Consider the following 15,726-nt stretch of genomic DNA (forward strand, 5'->3'; position numbering starts at 1 on the left):
GGGCATTGCTCGACAAAGGAGTGATTTGATAGTAAAGCCGGGAGCTCCGCTGGAGCGGGGGGCTGCGCCCCCAGCCCGCCTGTCGCCCTGGGTCCCGGGACAAGGACGGACCCTCGAGCAGTGACAGGAGGTGACACGGGGTGACGAGGGTGCTGCTGGGTGCGGGCGCAGCGCTGCCCACACCGCCACACCGCCACCGCCAGCCCCGTGTCACCGTCCCGGGGCCGCGGTGCCACCACCGTCACAGCCCCCCCCCCCCCCCCCCCCCCCCCCCGTGTTTCCAGGGGATCATTTGCCGCTGCGGGGGGTGCGAACATCCCGGGGGTGCTGGTGGGCGCCCCGCCGGTACCCCCCGCCCCAGCCGCGCCGCCCCCCCCACCCCCCGCCGGCGCTCGCACTCCGCAGGCGCGGCCGGGGCCGGGCCGCCCCGCCGGGGCGCGGGGGGGGGCGGGACAGCGGCGGCGCTAGGACCGCGGCGGCCGCCGGGCTCGCCGGCAGACGGACAGACGGACAGGCGCGCAGGCAGCGCCGCAGAGGGAGGCGGCGGGGCATGGGGAAGCGCGGGCGGCCGCGGAGGGAGCCGCGGGTCGCGGGGGCGGCCGGCGGGGCCCGGTGCCCCCTCGGCGACATCTGCAACACGAGCCCCGCGGCGGGCATGGACACCTTCCTCTACAACGTGCAGGTGCTGCTGGAGGCCGCCAGCTACCTGGAGCGGATCGAGAAGGAGAATGAAAGTAAGTGTGGGCTTGCGGCCGCGCGTGTGCGTGACCGGCGGTGGGGGGCGAGGGTGAGGGAGGGGGCGGAAATAATAACCCAAACTTTTGGCTGGCGGCAGGGGCCGGGGGCACAGTGACAAAGGGCGCCGAGGCCGGCCTCCCCCCACTGCCCCGCCGCGGCGTGCGTGGGACCCCCCCACTCCGCCATCCGGAGGCCGGGGGAAGTTTGGGCTGGAGAGCGGGACGGGACGGGGGGGGGGCGGACTCAGCGGAGAGAGGGCACGGAGGGGGGCCGGGGGGCCTCGCGCGGAGCCGGGGCCGAGTGGCGGGGGAGGAGGCGGTGACACGTCCCCGCTCCCCCCGCCGGGGCATGGGCAGAGTCACGTAGGCAAGCGGCAGCGCTCGCCAGGTAGCCGGCGGGGAGGGTAGGGCAGGGCGGGCAGGACGAGCGGCCGGTGCGGAGCGGTGCGGAGGCCAGCCCCGCCGCCGGCCTCCTGCTCCGCGGGCGCGGAGGGTGCGCGGAGACTTGCGCCGTTCCCCCGCGGAGCCGAGCGGGGACGCGAAGGGCGGCGGCGGCGGCGGCGGCGTGGGGAACAGTCGCGTTGGGAACAAAGCGGCGGCCGTGCCCGCCGCGGCGGTGGGTGCGCGCCCGCGGAGCCCCCGCGCCGAGCCCAGCAGAGCCGAGCCGAGCGGACGCCCGCAAAGCCCCGCCTCCGCAGCCGCATGGTTCGCACATGGAGGCAGCCGGGCGCGGTCATTGGCGGCGGGCCTTCCGAGGGGCGGGGCCGCGCCTCTCGGTCCGCCAATGCGCGGCGCCGGGGTCCCCCGTGACGTCACGCGTTGCCGAGCGGGGCGCGAGGGGGCGGGGGAGCCCCGGGCCCCGCCCCCCCCGCGCTTCGCCCTTGTTTTCCTCTATCTTCTCTGTTATTCTTCCTTTTGGTCTGTGGGTTTGAATTATTTTCTATTTCTTTTATTTTATTCCCTTTTCCTCTTTTATTTGCCCTCCTCCCCCCCCCCCCGCGGAGCGCGTGCTGCCTTCTCTTTCTCGTTTAACTTTACTATGGCACCGGCGAGTCCCTCGCCGCGCGCCTCCGCCGCGCCGCCCCCCCTCCCCTTGCCCCCCCCCCCCCCCGGCAGCCATAGGTCCCGCCGCCCCCCACGGAGGCTCTAGGTCCCGCGCGGTGGGGCACAGGGCGCCCCGTTCCGCGGCAGCCGCCGCCGCAGAGGCCGGGTCCCGCTGCGGAGGAGCTGCTCCGCCGCTGAAGCCGTGGTGGTGACGGGCCGAAAGCCCTTGTTCTCCGCTCGCCCGGAGCAAACCCAGGCTGCTTTTCTGGTTTTGAAAGTTGAATTAATATTGGGGTGGGGGCTTTTTTTTTTTCCCCTCACGTGCTAATTGTTCCGTACCGAGTGCGCAAAGCGGCGCGCCTGAGGAGCTAAGCAGCACCGCGGCCGGCGGCAGGAAAATGACAGGAGTTGCCAGCAAAAATCTGGTTTGCGCGTGTCAGCGGCGGCACCGCGGCTGTGGAGATCCAGTGCGAGACTGCTGGTTTGCTCTGGGTTTGTTCTTTAAGAGCGCTCTTGTCTTGAAGGGGACCTGTTCAAATCGTGGGGTTTTTTCGGGGGAGGGGGCGGGGATAGAATTTTTCTTGCCGTCGAAGTGGATCGTATCTGATCTTTTATATCCTCCATTTAAAAATGCATTTTATGCGGTACCTTGTTTGGAACCAGCAAATGCGCAGGACAGCAGGATACAGGATTTTTTTATTGCTAAATTTTGAAAAGAGGCGTTTGCATCCAAACAACTCCATTCCTGAGTGCTCCTTTTCACTGGAGCTCTCACTAACAATCGTCACGGTCGTGGCACTAAAAATCCTCACTTTTATTAGGCAATTCTGCAAAACCTTTCAAAATTTTAATTTGTAGTCAGGGCATTTTAGGTTGAAAAGTCCCATTTAACCAAAGGCTCAACAATTGAATGCGCTGTTCAGAATGTGACCGTCATAAACCAGGCAGCTTTTACGTGTTGCTCCCAAACAAAGAAGAATGCTGCTGGGATTGGAAAACAATCTCTGAGTATTACGGGCCCTATCTAAACTAAGGAATAGCTGCAGAAGTGGGAGGGCTGTATCCTAACATAGAGACATAGTCTTACTGGGAAGAGACCTGCGTGCGGAGCTGAGGTTGTTGCACCAAGAGGGTACTCTGCCCTTTAGCCTGGCAGCGCAGGAGGGATCGCTCGGTGCAGCCCGTGCTGGCGGCCTGGCAGAGACGTCGGTAATGGCCAGTCGCTTCTTGTTACAGTCTCTGACCTGGCAATTAGCAATAACAGAGGAGACCAGCACAAAAAAGTTCGGTGATGGAGCTTGCAGCCAGACTTGGTCGCAGGCAGACTCAGCGCTCGCCTGCTTCCTGCAGGATGCCCAGTTCATTTGACTGTGGTGTTACACAGGGCTGTAACAAGCTATTTTGGTGTTCCTCCCATCAGGAAGGTGGCTGAGTCATGGCCCGGTTGTGCTAGGTGCTGCACCCGTAGGGGAATGACAGTGCCCTGCCCCAAGGAAACGCAGCCTTAAAAAAACAGAGGTAACAGGTGGATGTTTGTCTCCTCCTGGCCAGGACGGGGGATGGGGATGGAGTTGGAGGAGCAGCTACGAGGCCCTTTTGCACCCCCAAAACTCACCGGTTTCCCACCTCTGCCTGCAGGTCAGCAGTGCGAGGTGGGTGGTGGAGCCTCCTGTGTCTAGGGCGGGAGTTTCCTACCTGCTTGGTGCCCGGGGGAAATAAGGAGGTGATTTTTTTACATGTAAAAGTCCCACATCCCGTCATCGTGGTCATGAATAATAGCAGAGGGGCCACAAGTTGGCTGTGTGGTGTGGAAACAGAAGCACCGGGCTGAGCACCACGGAGCAAAGCAGGATGTACCGTCAGGGCTGTGGCAGTGGGAGACGACGCTCCAGCAGTGCCATTTCAGCACCTCTGCCCAGCAGTGAAACCACCCTTTTAGTGTTCACTCACCTTTAGAGTCGGCATAAAACCGATCTGTATTACAGTGACTGGGGAGGCCAGAGGCCTGTTATCAGACTGCTTGGGTAAACTGGAGTATTTTAGCTGCCAAAATATAACTGAATTATTTTTTCCAGTTGATCCTCTGGAAATGAGTAACAGTGCTGCCTGCCTGCTTGCTGCAGTCCTCACGGTGAGACCACAAAACCCAATCCCAACACACCTTGCTAACTGACATGCACAGGTTTCCGTATGACCTGTTTCTAGAAATTTAAGCTTGGTATCTAAGGAATAGAAATGTCACATGAAAAAAAAATACAGTGGCTGTTTTCAGAAATGAGGGTTGTGCTGAGGGCAGCTCTGTTGGTGTATCTGTAACCTCTGCAAATGCCACTTCATGAATAAGCACGGCTGGAAGTCTGTAGCAGCTGAAATGCCAGAGTTTGGAAGATGTTGTTAGAAGGACCTGGAGTAAACTCAGGTGAGGTTTAGCATGTGCCAAGCATCCCTTTGTGTGTGTGGACTCACACTTCGTCACTAGCAGTTGCGTAAACACGCAATGAATTCTTTGGATGCGATGACTTATCTGTAATAGACAGGGTATGTAATATGCACTGATCTCACTGGAGGTACAGACCCATGTTGCCATATCCTCTTCTGAAAACATGAAGGCAAGCAAGCCACTGTAACTGTGGTGTCCTTATTCACAAGTCAAGTAGAGGTGTGCAAGCATGGGACAGTGGACTTTGGCCTCTCACAGAAGGTAGCTAGATCTTCTTCAAGTGCTGGCTGTGTTTATTGACCTTCTGACCAGCAGTAACAAAGGGGTGGCCTTGGATTTGTCCTTTGCTCCTGAATAATCCTCTCTGAAGGAGAGGAAAACCGAGCCTTGAGGGTGAGTCAACCGTATCTTCATCATGTGGCTCCTTTCATTGTTTATGCACTGTTTGGGGTCTTTTTTTGACAAACTAAAGTAAAAATGTATCAGAAACCTATAATTAGCGGTAGGCGGAAGGAGACAAGACTGCCTTCGGTCCGTGTGCAGAGCTCCCATTGAATCAATGAGAGCTGAACACGTGGCTCAAGGTCAGTATAGATGGTCTTGGATCTTACGGCAGTGTGATATATGGAGCAGTACGGGGCTCCTTTATTTATATAGTTTTCATCCAGCTCACAATAAACCCCTTTCATTCCTCCTGGTTCGTGACCTGGCCACAGTGATTCATGTGTTAGCCACTTCCAGGTTGGGTTATTTTGACTCACACTGTTCGGACCTCGGCATAAATTTCAGAAAGAAGCCACAGCAGGAGAAATGATAGGGCAGAGGTAAAACCGTGGGTCTGTGCCGGACACGCTGCTGAGAACCGATCCCATCCTTTGTCAGCAGACCATCCTGATTGCTGGCGGAAAAGCACCTTCTGCTGTTGGCTGAAGAATCCAGCCTTCTTATTCAGCTGAGGGACCCCATTCTGTATGTGATGTATTTTTTTTTTTCATGGAAGGTCCTATTACTTCATTTTGCAGCTGGGTCAGTCAAGTGACTTGACCAAAGTCACAGAGTAAGCCACTGACTCAGAATGAGCCGGGGCACAGCTGAAAACAGAGCAACACGTCTCCCGGAGGAAGGGAGGAAGTAGCCCAAAAAGCCAGTGCACCTGTGGCTTTTGCCTTATTGATTAGCAGAGCTTGGTCTTTGAATCAGAGTGAGGTATACAGCATGTGCTTTATTCCTGTTCAAACTCTTGGATGTCCAGGTGGTTTGGCTCTGAGAATTGTCTGTCCTCACCAGTGGATGGGCTCCAGGCACCAGTGGGAGTGCTGAAAGAGATTATCTGATGCCTCGCGAAAGAATGAGGCTCCCCGATGAGAAATGAGGCCATGTCCCATAGGCGGTGTAGATCCCTCGCTGCAGGTATTGCAGGCGTTGGAAGGGTGTTGAGTAGGTGGGACTTGGGATGTTCCCCAGCCCTCTGCTGCAAGACCTCTGATGCTGAGCTGTTACAGTCACCAGTCCTAGAATGGAGTCCTGCTTGTTACAGTGTGTGCTGGGAGATGGGGTCTCCAGGTATGCCAGAGACCTTGTTCCCCTGGCTAGAAAAGCAGGAGTTTTGTGGATCTGCTGCCCCCAGAAATTTGGGGAATTGGTGAATCTTTTCACTGCTTTGAGAGCAGCGGAAAATGGTTCCTACCAGGGATCTCTGCTCATGCCATGGTTGCAGAAGTGTTAGGTTTCAAGGCTTAGAAAGCAATATTAAGAATTTGCAGGACTTGTGTGCAGGTGGGCAAAGAAAGCTCTTGCAACTGTTGCCATCTTTATGTTAGTCCCAGGGGTTGCAAAGAGTTGGGGACAGGAAGATTTCAGAAAAAGCCAAAGAAGGGATGGAAAACTAGGCAGTTCGGCCAAAGGGATTGCCCTTACTGAAAATAACTTCCACGTTGCAAACTACTGTGTTATTTCTAAGCCTTGTGCTCAAAGCAAAGGGTTGGGCATCTTGATTCATGAGCTGTGTTCCTGTTCCACCTCTAGCTTAGGGTGTGTCTTCATGCAAGCGATTATGTTGCTTACACCTCAGTTTCCCTTCCTGCAGAGTGGCAAGAAAAGAGCTAAAGTCATTGCAGGTTTGAGAAGCTTAAAACATTACTTTCTGGAAAGCTCTTAGAAGATTTCCCTGGTGAAGGAGGCTGGTTTAATGGAAGTGATGGTGGTATTGGTAAAAAACAGACCACATCTGTTCTACTTGATTAAAATAGTACAGCAGTGTTTCAGATGTAAATATTAATTGATTTCTGCACTGCAGATTTCTTCTTGGATATTTAAATTGTTGCTAAGGAGGAGGGAAAGGCTATCAGGGAGATTAACAAATCCATTATTAAGGCTGGAAATGGAGGGCTGCCGAAGTGCCATTTAATAAAATGTAAAAAGCCCTTTTCTAAAGGGCGAAGCAGCAGAACACACAATGAAAGTGAATCACAGCTGCCAGAAGGGATGCCAAGCAGCAAGCACTTATAATCAGAAAACTGTACTTACAGATCATTCGGAGCCACTAAATTAAATGATCTCATTCTCCCCTAAAATACTCTTCCCTTAGCCCCTCCCCAGCATTGCCTGTGGATTGTTCAACCACATTTTAAATGTGACTTTGGGGGGTTTCTGGTCAGCAGTTGAATAGCATCGGGCCTCTTCGTGCCATTCACTTTCCACCCACTTTTGTTTCTGTCACATACAACTCTGGCATTTTGCAGGCAGACCTGCCCACATGAGCACTTGGGGTGGCAACTGAGAGATTTTGCTGTGGCTCTGTGGATGGCTTGCCTGCGTCTTCGGGGCTCCTTCTTTGGGAATATGTCCCGCAGCTTACTTTCAAATTTGTCTTTGTTTCACACAGAATTGTTTTTCTAATTGTACATTGTTTACTTCAGAAACAAAGACTTGGAAGCTGAGCTGACGTGTAAATGGAAGAGCTGATCCTACATCATTTCACGCAGAACTGAACCTGCTGTTACATTGTTCCAGTGCTGATTTAAGTCACTGTGTGTATCATTGTCCCCCTCCTTCCCACTCTTTTATTTCATATGTTGAACTTTAGCTTCAGGAGGCTGACACTTTGATATGCTCCTAAACTACCCCTTCATTTTCCAGCTGTGGCTTTCCCTATTTAATCCCTAGAGTGGCACCATGTATCTTTGAATGTGCCGTCAGAAAAGCCAGTGGCTGCGGACGCTGACAAGAACCTGCCTTACAGTGATTTTGAGGCTTCGTCATGGGTTTTTGGGGGGGTGGGGTGTGGGGGGAGGTTTTAATGTTTAGTATTGCTAATCCTGAGAGGCAAGTGGCTCCCTGGTTTTGGAAGCAGGTCGGAGGAAGCACAGTTAGAGCCCAGAAATGCTCTTGCGTTGACCCCACTGTTGTGGAGAGGTGTGTGCATCTGCGTCCTTTTCCCTTTATGAGTAATCCAATGTCATATAAGTAGTCCCTGAGACTGCTCAAATTTGAAACTTTCCATGCGCTTTTAACAGTCTGCTCTACTGGCAGTTTCCAGAGCAGAAAAAAGAGGTGGGGAGAGAGAGAATATTTCCTTCCCTGAGCTCTTGCCCAGACAAAAGCCGCTCTTCGCAAGCGCGTGGTCTGGGTCGGTGTAGGTATGTGAACAGAGGCTGTCCCGCCTGAGCGAGGGCTGGGGCTTGCTTTTCTGCAGCGCAGAACAAGAGAGGTACGTCCCTGAAGGTGTCTCAGCTTCCGTTATTCTTCAACTATCCCATCTTAAGAGAAACAAAACAAATCAACCCTTTGAGATTCAGAGATGAAAAGGGCTGTGTAAAACCTGAATAGTGGTATTATTTTTACCTCCATCAGCTGCAAGCCTGCAGTTTTCTGAGGAAACCTCAAAAATGGTGAATCAGCAAAACACATTTTAAAGAAAAGTTAGCTACCCTGAATCCACCTTTTTTCAGGCCTTCTCAAGTTGGGTGCTGCCAACTCTTGCAACTTCACCACGAGTCTCCTGATACTTTGTTCTCTCCTTAAAGCTCTTGCTGCCAGACACAAGCCATTAATTGAGACTCTCAGCTTTTCTGGTTTTTGTCAAGATACTTTTCTAGCTCCGGTCTGATGGATGAATGATTGCAAATGTAACCAGTCACACCCTGAAGGTTCAGACCCATGAAAAAAACCCTAATTAGAACTACAAAACAATCCTTGGAAGGTTTCTAAGTCAGTATCGGTTTGAGATTCAGATTTTTATTCTGAATGTTCTGATTTTGAATGTTCTCTGATTGTGCCCTTTTTGAGAGTAGAACAAATATTTTAGCGTGGTATCATACAATTAAATGTTAACAGAAGTTGGTAAAATTCAGAGTCACAGAAGTAATCTCAAGGGTTCGTGCTTTTATGAAAATCAGGGTGTAATTATTAAGATGCCGAGAAGAGTGATCAGACTGAAGGGCACAGGTGTGATGGTATTTGTTAAAATCATAGAGTCATAGAATCATTAAGGTTGGAAAACACCTCTAGGATCATCAAGTCCAACCATCAGCCCAACACCACCATGTCTCCTAAACCATTCGCTGAAGTGCTGTGCCTACACGTCTTTTAAATTCCTCCAGGGATGGTGACACCACCACCTCCCTGGGCAGCCTGGTCCAGTGCCTGACCACTCTTTCAGTGAAGAAATTTTTCCCAATATCCAATCTAAAGCTCCCCTGACGCAGCTTGAAGCTGATTCCTCTTGTTCTGTCGCTAGTGACCTGGGAGAAGAGACCAACACCCACCTCGCTACAACCTCCTTTCGGGTAGTTGTAGAGAGCGATATGTTGAGATGTTCACTGTTGTTATTTGTTCACATGCAATTTCAAATATGGGGAGCTTGCTGTCTGTGACATCTTTTGTCTGTAATTTCAAATTTGTTCACATTAAAAAAACGGTGCTTGCACCTCTGTCTCCTGTCAGAAACACTGTGTCAGTCACTCCAGGTGTGACTTCCCAGAGCCTGGCACCTTGTCTTTATATACATCTCCACAGGTGAGATGCGGAAAGCTCCCACCCTGTGACTGCAGCGTTTCTATGTAGCCTCTCTTTGCTTTAATCTTGCCACAGTCCCAGCACTTCCATGTGCAGAAAGCCCTAGTGTTTGCAAGGAGAGAGGTGGAGGAGGCCCCTCTTGCCCCCTAGGTGATGTGCGTGTCGCCCCTAGCGCGCTGGCGGAGCGCGGAGCTCTGGCCTGCAGGCTGCTGTGGTGAGGCGGCGGCTGCTGGCCCTGCGCCGGCCCGGGGAGGGGGAAGCCGTGCCCACTCATCGCCCCACCGTTTACAGCTGGGTGCGTGGGCTGTGGGCGCCGCTGGGTTTGCGCCACTGATGTAGCAGGGGCTGCGAGCCAGCAGCAGGGGAGGAAGGACGGAGCAAACCGTCGCCACCTCAGGGCCCGGGTGGGCACGGAGCCGTCACCTCAGGGCCTGGGCGGGCACAGGGCCGTCACCTCAGGGCCTGGCCATGGCCACCTCAGGGTGTGAGGGCAGGCAGCCGTAGCCCCGAGGGGCTTTGGGCCCCCACGCGTGGGGCGCGGAGGGCGTTGCCAGCCCCGGCCGGGGATGGGGCGAGCTGTCGCGGCCTGGCGGTAGCCCCGGCCGGCCGCCCTCCGCCCCGCGGTGCCCGGCTGCAGCGGGGAACTACATTTCCCGTCAGCCCCGCGCCCCGCCCCGCCGGCAGCGGCGGGCAGAGGTAAACAAAGTGGTGCGGGGCGGCGGGGCGGGGCGGCCTGAGGGGCCGGTCCCGCCGCGGGGCTGCCTGAGGGGCCGGGCCGGGCGGGGGGGTGAGCCCGGGTGGGGGCTGAGGGGTTGGATCCCGGCAGGGTCCGAAGCGGGGGTAGATCGGGTCGGGACCGGCGCGGGGAGGCGGGGGGCTGCGGGCCGGGCCGGAGCGGAGCGGGGGTTGCGGGTGGGGGCAGCGCTCGGCCGGGCGCAGGGACGGGTCTGGGTCAGGAATAGCTCTCGCCTCGCTGCCACCCGCGGCGGGAGGATTCCGGTCCCGGTCCTTCCCCCGGCATTTCCTCGCGTGTTACCTCACCGCCTCCGTGCGTCCACCCCTCGCCCTCCCAGGAGAGCCGCCCCCCCCCCCGGGACGAGAGGGCTGTCGGTGTGAGGAGGCCCGGGGACTGGGGAGAGACGGCGATCCCTCGCTCCTCCCCGCCGCGGCCGCCCCCGTTTCCAGCGGGGGAGCCGGGAGCGCGGGGGCGGAGGGGTCGCCGGGGCTGCGGAGCCCCCCGGCTGCCGGCCTGGGGGCCATGGAGCGGGTCCAGATGATCAACATTCAGCGGCTGCTGGAGGCGGCCGAGTATCTGGAGCGAAGGGAGAGAGGTAATGGGATAACAGCCCTCCGTGGGGGGAGCGGGGTGGGGGTCGAGGTCCCTGCGGAGGGGTGAGAGTGGCCCTGGCTAAGGGGGTTGGAGCGAGTGTTTGCTGGTAGTCAGTCATCGAACAGCAAGGGGTCTGGTGAGGGACAGGGCTGACAGGTCCTCCTGGAGGTGGTGGCTGAGGTGGAAGGTTTTTGCAGAGAGGGGGAGGCTGAGGTGAATGCGTTTTTTGGAAGGAAAATTGGGACTGGTGTGAAAGTTTCCCAGCGGGCAGGAGGGAGGGAGGTGGGTGGCAGGCTCTGCAGAGGCCTCGATGTACAGTGAGATATGCCTGGTTTGCCCGGTTCAGATAGCTTGGACAGGAGGAGACAAGGTGCTCTCAGGGCTGTCAGGTTTTCTTCTGATGTTTTCAGGTGTTTGAGTGGTGTTGTCCTTCCTCCAAGGTTGGCAGAGCCTTTACACTCCCCTTCCTCTCTTTTCTCCACCTCCCAGTCCGCTTCCCTCTGAATACATCATCAGTCATTTCCCCGAGCTGTTGTGGTTAAGGGCCTCCCCAGCTAGGCTGACGGGTTAGTGGTGAGGCCTGCCTGCTGACTTTTTTTTTTTTTAAATGACCCTTTTTTTTTTTTTTCACACCCTGCCTGTTGATTCTCATGCAGAATGTGAACATGGCTATGCCTCGACCTTCCCCTCAGTTCCAAGTCCTGGACTACAAGACCCAAGGCCCACACGGAGGCTGAGCCGGGCAAGGAAACACAGCGGCAATGGCAGCAATGCAAGTATTGCTAACAGGTACGATGTGGGCAGGAAGGCGTGGGGTGCGGGGCTGGCTGGGAGGGTGAAGCTGGAGAGGAAAGCTGGAGGCAGAGGGGAGACACTTACCCTGCGGGGAAAATGGGAAGAGTCTTGAGTGCAGGGGGGTTCAGAGGTGGGACACACAAGTGCAGTGTCCCTTCTGTATCTATAGTGCTGAGAGCAGAGGGGACACAGGGGAGCTGTGTCTGAAGTGGCGCTGCCAGCTGACTCTGTGCCAAGGCTCAGATGCTGCAGCGGGAAGGGGAATAGGGAGATCTGTTCATAGGGTTCAGGGTGGAGGTCGGCAATAGCTATTCCCATTATATACAGCCGATGTCTTTCCAAACCAGAAGTCACTGCTTTTAAGGGCTAGCGTACGTGCAGCCTGAGTGCTTTGGGATTGAAATGACAGGCATGATTTGAAGCAAGGAAATGATGTTTTGAAATGGATCCCCTACAACAAATGGGAGAGAGGGAGATGACTGGCTGCTACATACAACATATTAAAAATTCAGTTCAGGAAGACAAAGCTGTCTTTCACGCTGCCTTTCAGGGCAGTGGGATTTCCCAGCTTTCTGGTTGCTTGACAATTGTAGAACTCCACGGTTTTGCCACTTCTCTTACTATACAATGCCATATTTCTTGGTTTCTTAAATCTAGAAGAGACAACAGGATTAAGCCTATCACTTGGTGCTGTGGTAGGATCTGCCTTCTCCCCTCTTGTTCCTGTTCTTTGTGTTTTCTTTCGCTCCCTTCTGTACAATTGTTCAGACCTTGTTGAGACCTTCTGGGATAGAGAAACTTCAGAAGCATAAAGTATAATTTTGGAAAGGCAATTGCAAGCTTGCTTTTCCTGCAGCAAGACCTGTGCAATCCATAAAATGGTGGCAGGTGGCTCAGGTGATTAAAGCTTTCTTAAAGCACTTGGGAAGGACCCATAAAGGCCTAGGGGAAAGGTGCCTTTGCTTGCCTTTGATTCTGGTTCGGCAGCATTTGACAATAAAGATTGTTTGAAGTAATGTTAGGACACCTTGTTGTGGGTAAGTTTTCTTCAACAGGATCAGCATATCCTGAGCTCTTTGTATGCTGCATGTTTATATTTGCTTCCCTCCTTCATCAGCCCTTCCTGATCTCAGGGCAGTTGTAGCCCTTTACTGTTTCCAATGAACCAAAGTCCCAAATCCCAGTGACTTTGTGTTGGGAAATTATGGCCAATGCTGAACTCAGATCCATATTTTTCCCTCTAGGTTTCTCACATACTATTTTTCCATCCCACACCTCATTCTCTCAAAGGCCTTTGTCATGGCAACCTCCCCTTCTCCAGAGGAGGGCTGGAAGCACATCCCCCTCAGGAGCTGCTTAGCACCGAAACCAGCAGCCTGTAGGCTAGAGAGGGATGCAGCACACTCCCTGGTCCTGGGGCCTGGGTGCTCAGTGTGCCCTGCTGGCACAGAGCCCCCAGGCACAGTTCTCACAGGGCACCTTTCTGTGCTGAGACCAGCCTACTGGGTCATTTAGCACGACAGGCTGAATATATTGATGTGGGGGGAAAGGCAACAGAGGGGCACAAAAGGCACTTTCTAGTCTTACTTAAAATCTTCACTATGCAAGTCATACTGAGTCCAAATTGGATCTTTAGAGTGAGAGTGTTGCCCAGTATGTTGCCTCCTACGCTTGTTTCATCCTTGGGGAGTGACCAGTGTCAGGTCTGCTCCAGGCAGAGACCAGAGTGGTTCTTTTGGGGAGCTCAGAACTTAAACACACAGTTGGAAATGGAAGTTTCTTTTAGCGCAAGTCGTAGCAGCTTGCACTTGCTGTAGGAGATGGCAGGTCTTCCAGATGGCTGCAGTGCCGGGAAGTGACAACTGTGAAGTTCAGGGTGCCTCCAAATTCACTGCAGTGTGTTTTGTGTGCTGATGAGTATAGCATCAGCCTTGTTTAAGGAAGGCTCTGTATCATCCCTTCCTGTTAAAATCAAAGGGACAATTCAGTAAGTTCTGTCTAGTGGAGTTTGAATGGCCTGTGAACTAACTATCAAGCCCTTGATGAGGGGCAAACCTTATATTTCATGTGTGGACAAGAGATTTTCTTAGATGACTTTTGTCTCAAAATGTTTAATTAGTGTAGAGAAATTATGCATTTAGATCTCACGCAGATCTTGTAATTTAAAAACATCTTGTAAAAATGTCTTTCAGGCTACCTCTGCAAAGCACAGTTGTGCTTGGTTTGTTTGTTTTTTATTTATTTATTTATACACTTTTAGAAATTGACACGTGTGCATTGTTGCTGGTCTTTATTGAACTAAATAATCCATGATTATGTGGCTCAGGGTATTTACAGAGCCTAGATGCTCTTTAATTCATAGTTTAAATCCAAGTATTTCTCTTCAGCATTTGCAGCCCAGACATGACAGCTCTTTCTTCCCAAGAGGCTCTGTGCTGTCATGGCACAAACACCCAGAAAGTTCTGAGGAACAGAACAGGCAGTCCAGCTCTGGATGTCAATGGTGGAGCAAATCTTATTCTTATAGAACTATAATGGTCTCCCAGTCCCAGCAAATTAGTTTTTTCTTCTACCCCAAACAGGGATGTGCGGATAAGAGGGAAAACATTGCTTCATTATTTCTAATTTACATGATGCATTTTTAAAGAAGGATATTTTGGCTCAGGTTTTCTCTTCCTTCATTTGTCTCAGTTATGCAACTGGCAGCATGCAGATTGCTACAGAGGGGTTCCCCTCTGCAATCCTCGGGACATTATCTATGTGTAGTGTTTTGCATGAGTATTTTAAAGACCTAGTGTTGCGTGCTGTGAGTTAAAACCAGAATATATTTAAAAATAGGCAGTCTAGCATTAGTCAGGGATATTTGGGTACTTAAAATTACCCACCTGCAAAAATATGTGGAGAATCAGAATCATTATGATGAAGAGTTCATAATAAACAAGGGAAACTTTTTTTTTTAAAGGAAATCCCATTTAACACATAGCTAAAAGCAAAAAACCAAGCATACCAATTAGCCAACCTGTATTAAATTCGAATTTAATTTTGCCTCTGTTTTAATTTGCTCTTGGCAAAAGTATCTACTGGTTTTTGGACCGAGATAAAAAATTAGCAGACATTTATTGTAACATACAGTATCACTTATTTAATGTCCATTCCTTCTGAAGATGATTCTGGGAAAGAAGCCGAGCTCTAGAAATTTGCTAGAGAAGTGAAGTGGTCCATGTTGGGAGTACAGTTCTGTGGGTACATTAACTTGCATTTGATGTCACTGGAAACTGCTCTTGCAGACCCTACATATGCAGTTCTAAATAGACCCAGTTATTTGAAAGGTTCATTATCATTAGTTAGCATTAGACTGGTTTGATATTTATACATTTTTGAAAATAATTGAGAAGACTTTTTAATCAATTTAAATTGTTGTGTCAGCAGGAAATAAAATAAACAGCAGGGATGCTAAATGATTCCCCCCCACATAATACAATCAGTTTAATGAAGTTAAGATTTATAACAGAATCTGATATTACGTTACAATATTAGATTGTCATTGTGTTTTGTTTTTATTTAGACTCTCAGGCATGTAGAAAAGCCTGTTATTTTTTGGTCTGATCCCGGGGAAATGCCAAGCACCCTCCCAGCAGCACTAGGAGCCCTCAGCTTGCCCGGGAGGCCCGTGTTGTTAAGAGCACTCAAAGAATCTATTGCTGAGTTCCATGGGGGAGGGTTTGATCTCTGTCCAGTTTCTTTTTCCTTTCATTTTTCTCTCTTCCCATTATCCTCCCTTGTGTCTGAGGCTGCTTCCCAAAGGCCTTTCAGACATCTACAGTCCAGTAGCAGGTTGCCGGCGGAGCTTGGAATCAGCAGCTGTAATGGGTATGGTAAGGCATTTTGGACATGGTGTCTTGAAAATCTGGGTGTCTCGGGTTCTTTGCCCTTCTGGCTATTCTAGTGATGCAGCTCCTCATTTCCTCTATTGTTGCTATCTCCTCCACCCTCTTTGAAACTTTTTTCCCACACTTCTAGATCCCATCACTTGGTTTTGTGCTGAATCTTCTCTGTAGCCCTCTACTCTCATAATCTTTAAGGCTGTTTTTTGAGGATGGGGTGGGGGCTGTATTATTGAAACCCTCAGGCACACTTGGCTTTAAGCTTAATTTGCTCACAGTGTCCCTGAGCAAAGATTGGGGGTGGCAGGTAGGTGTGCATTAGGTACCTCATGTGCCTCAGGTGATGGATTCATGTGCCACAGGTTCACAAACAAGGGTGCAGAAGCTAGAAGGATGTGGCATGCGTAGCTGCAAGTCAGCCTTGGCTGTCTGGTGCACAAGAAAGCCTGATTTACCAGAACAGCAGTGCTGTGCAGCTGT

At 52.3% G+C, this 15,726-nt stretch overlaps 1 protein-coding gene across 10 annotated transcripts in view; it reads left to right on the forward strand.

The window, feature by feature from the left end:
- Positions 1-439: 439 nt before the first annotated feature.
- Positions 440-15,726, forward strand: part of MXI1 (MAX interactor 1, dimerization protein) — a 66,448-nt gene continuing 51,161 nt past the window's right edge. The window contains exons 1-2 of one of the 10 annotated variants that reach the window (XR_012662914.1): positions 440-734; positions 11,224-11,356. Coding sequence is in view for 6 of the 10 variants with exons in the window: in XM_075108136.1 (XP_074964237.1) it covers positions 551-734; positions 11,224-11,356 (317 nt within the window). In the remaining 4 variants the exon portion in view is untranslated. Of the gene's footprint in view, positions 735-10,126; positions 10,569-11,223; positions 11,357-15,726 lie in introns of those variants that run through there. The other 9 variants (XR_012662915.1, XR_012662916.1, XR_012662917.1 and 6 more) reach the window with 9 other exon arrangements.

The sequence above is a fragment of the Phalacrocorax aristotelis genome, chromosome 12, assembly GCF_949628215.1.
Source record: "Phalacrocorax aristotelis chromosome 12, bGulAri2.1, whole genome shotgun sequence".
Taxonomy (NCBI): Eukaryota; Metazoa; Chordata; class Aves; order Suliformes; family Phalacrocoracidae; genus Phalacrocorax; species Phalacrocorax aristotelis.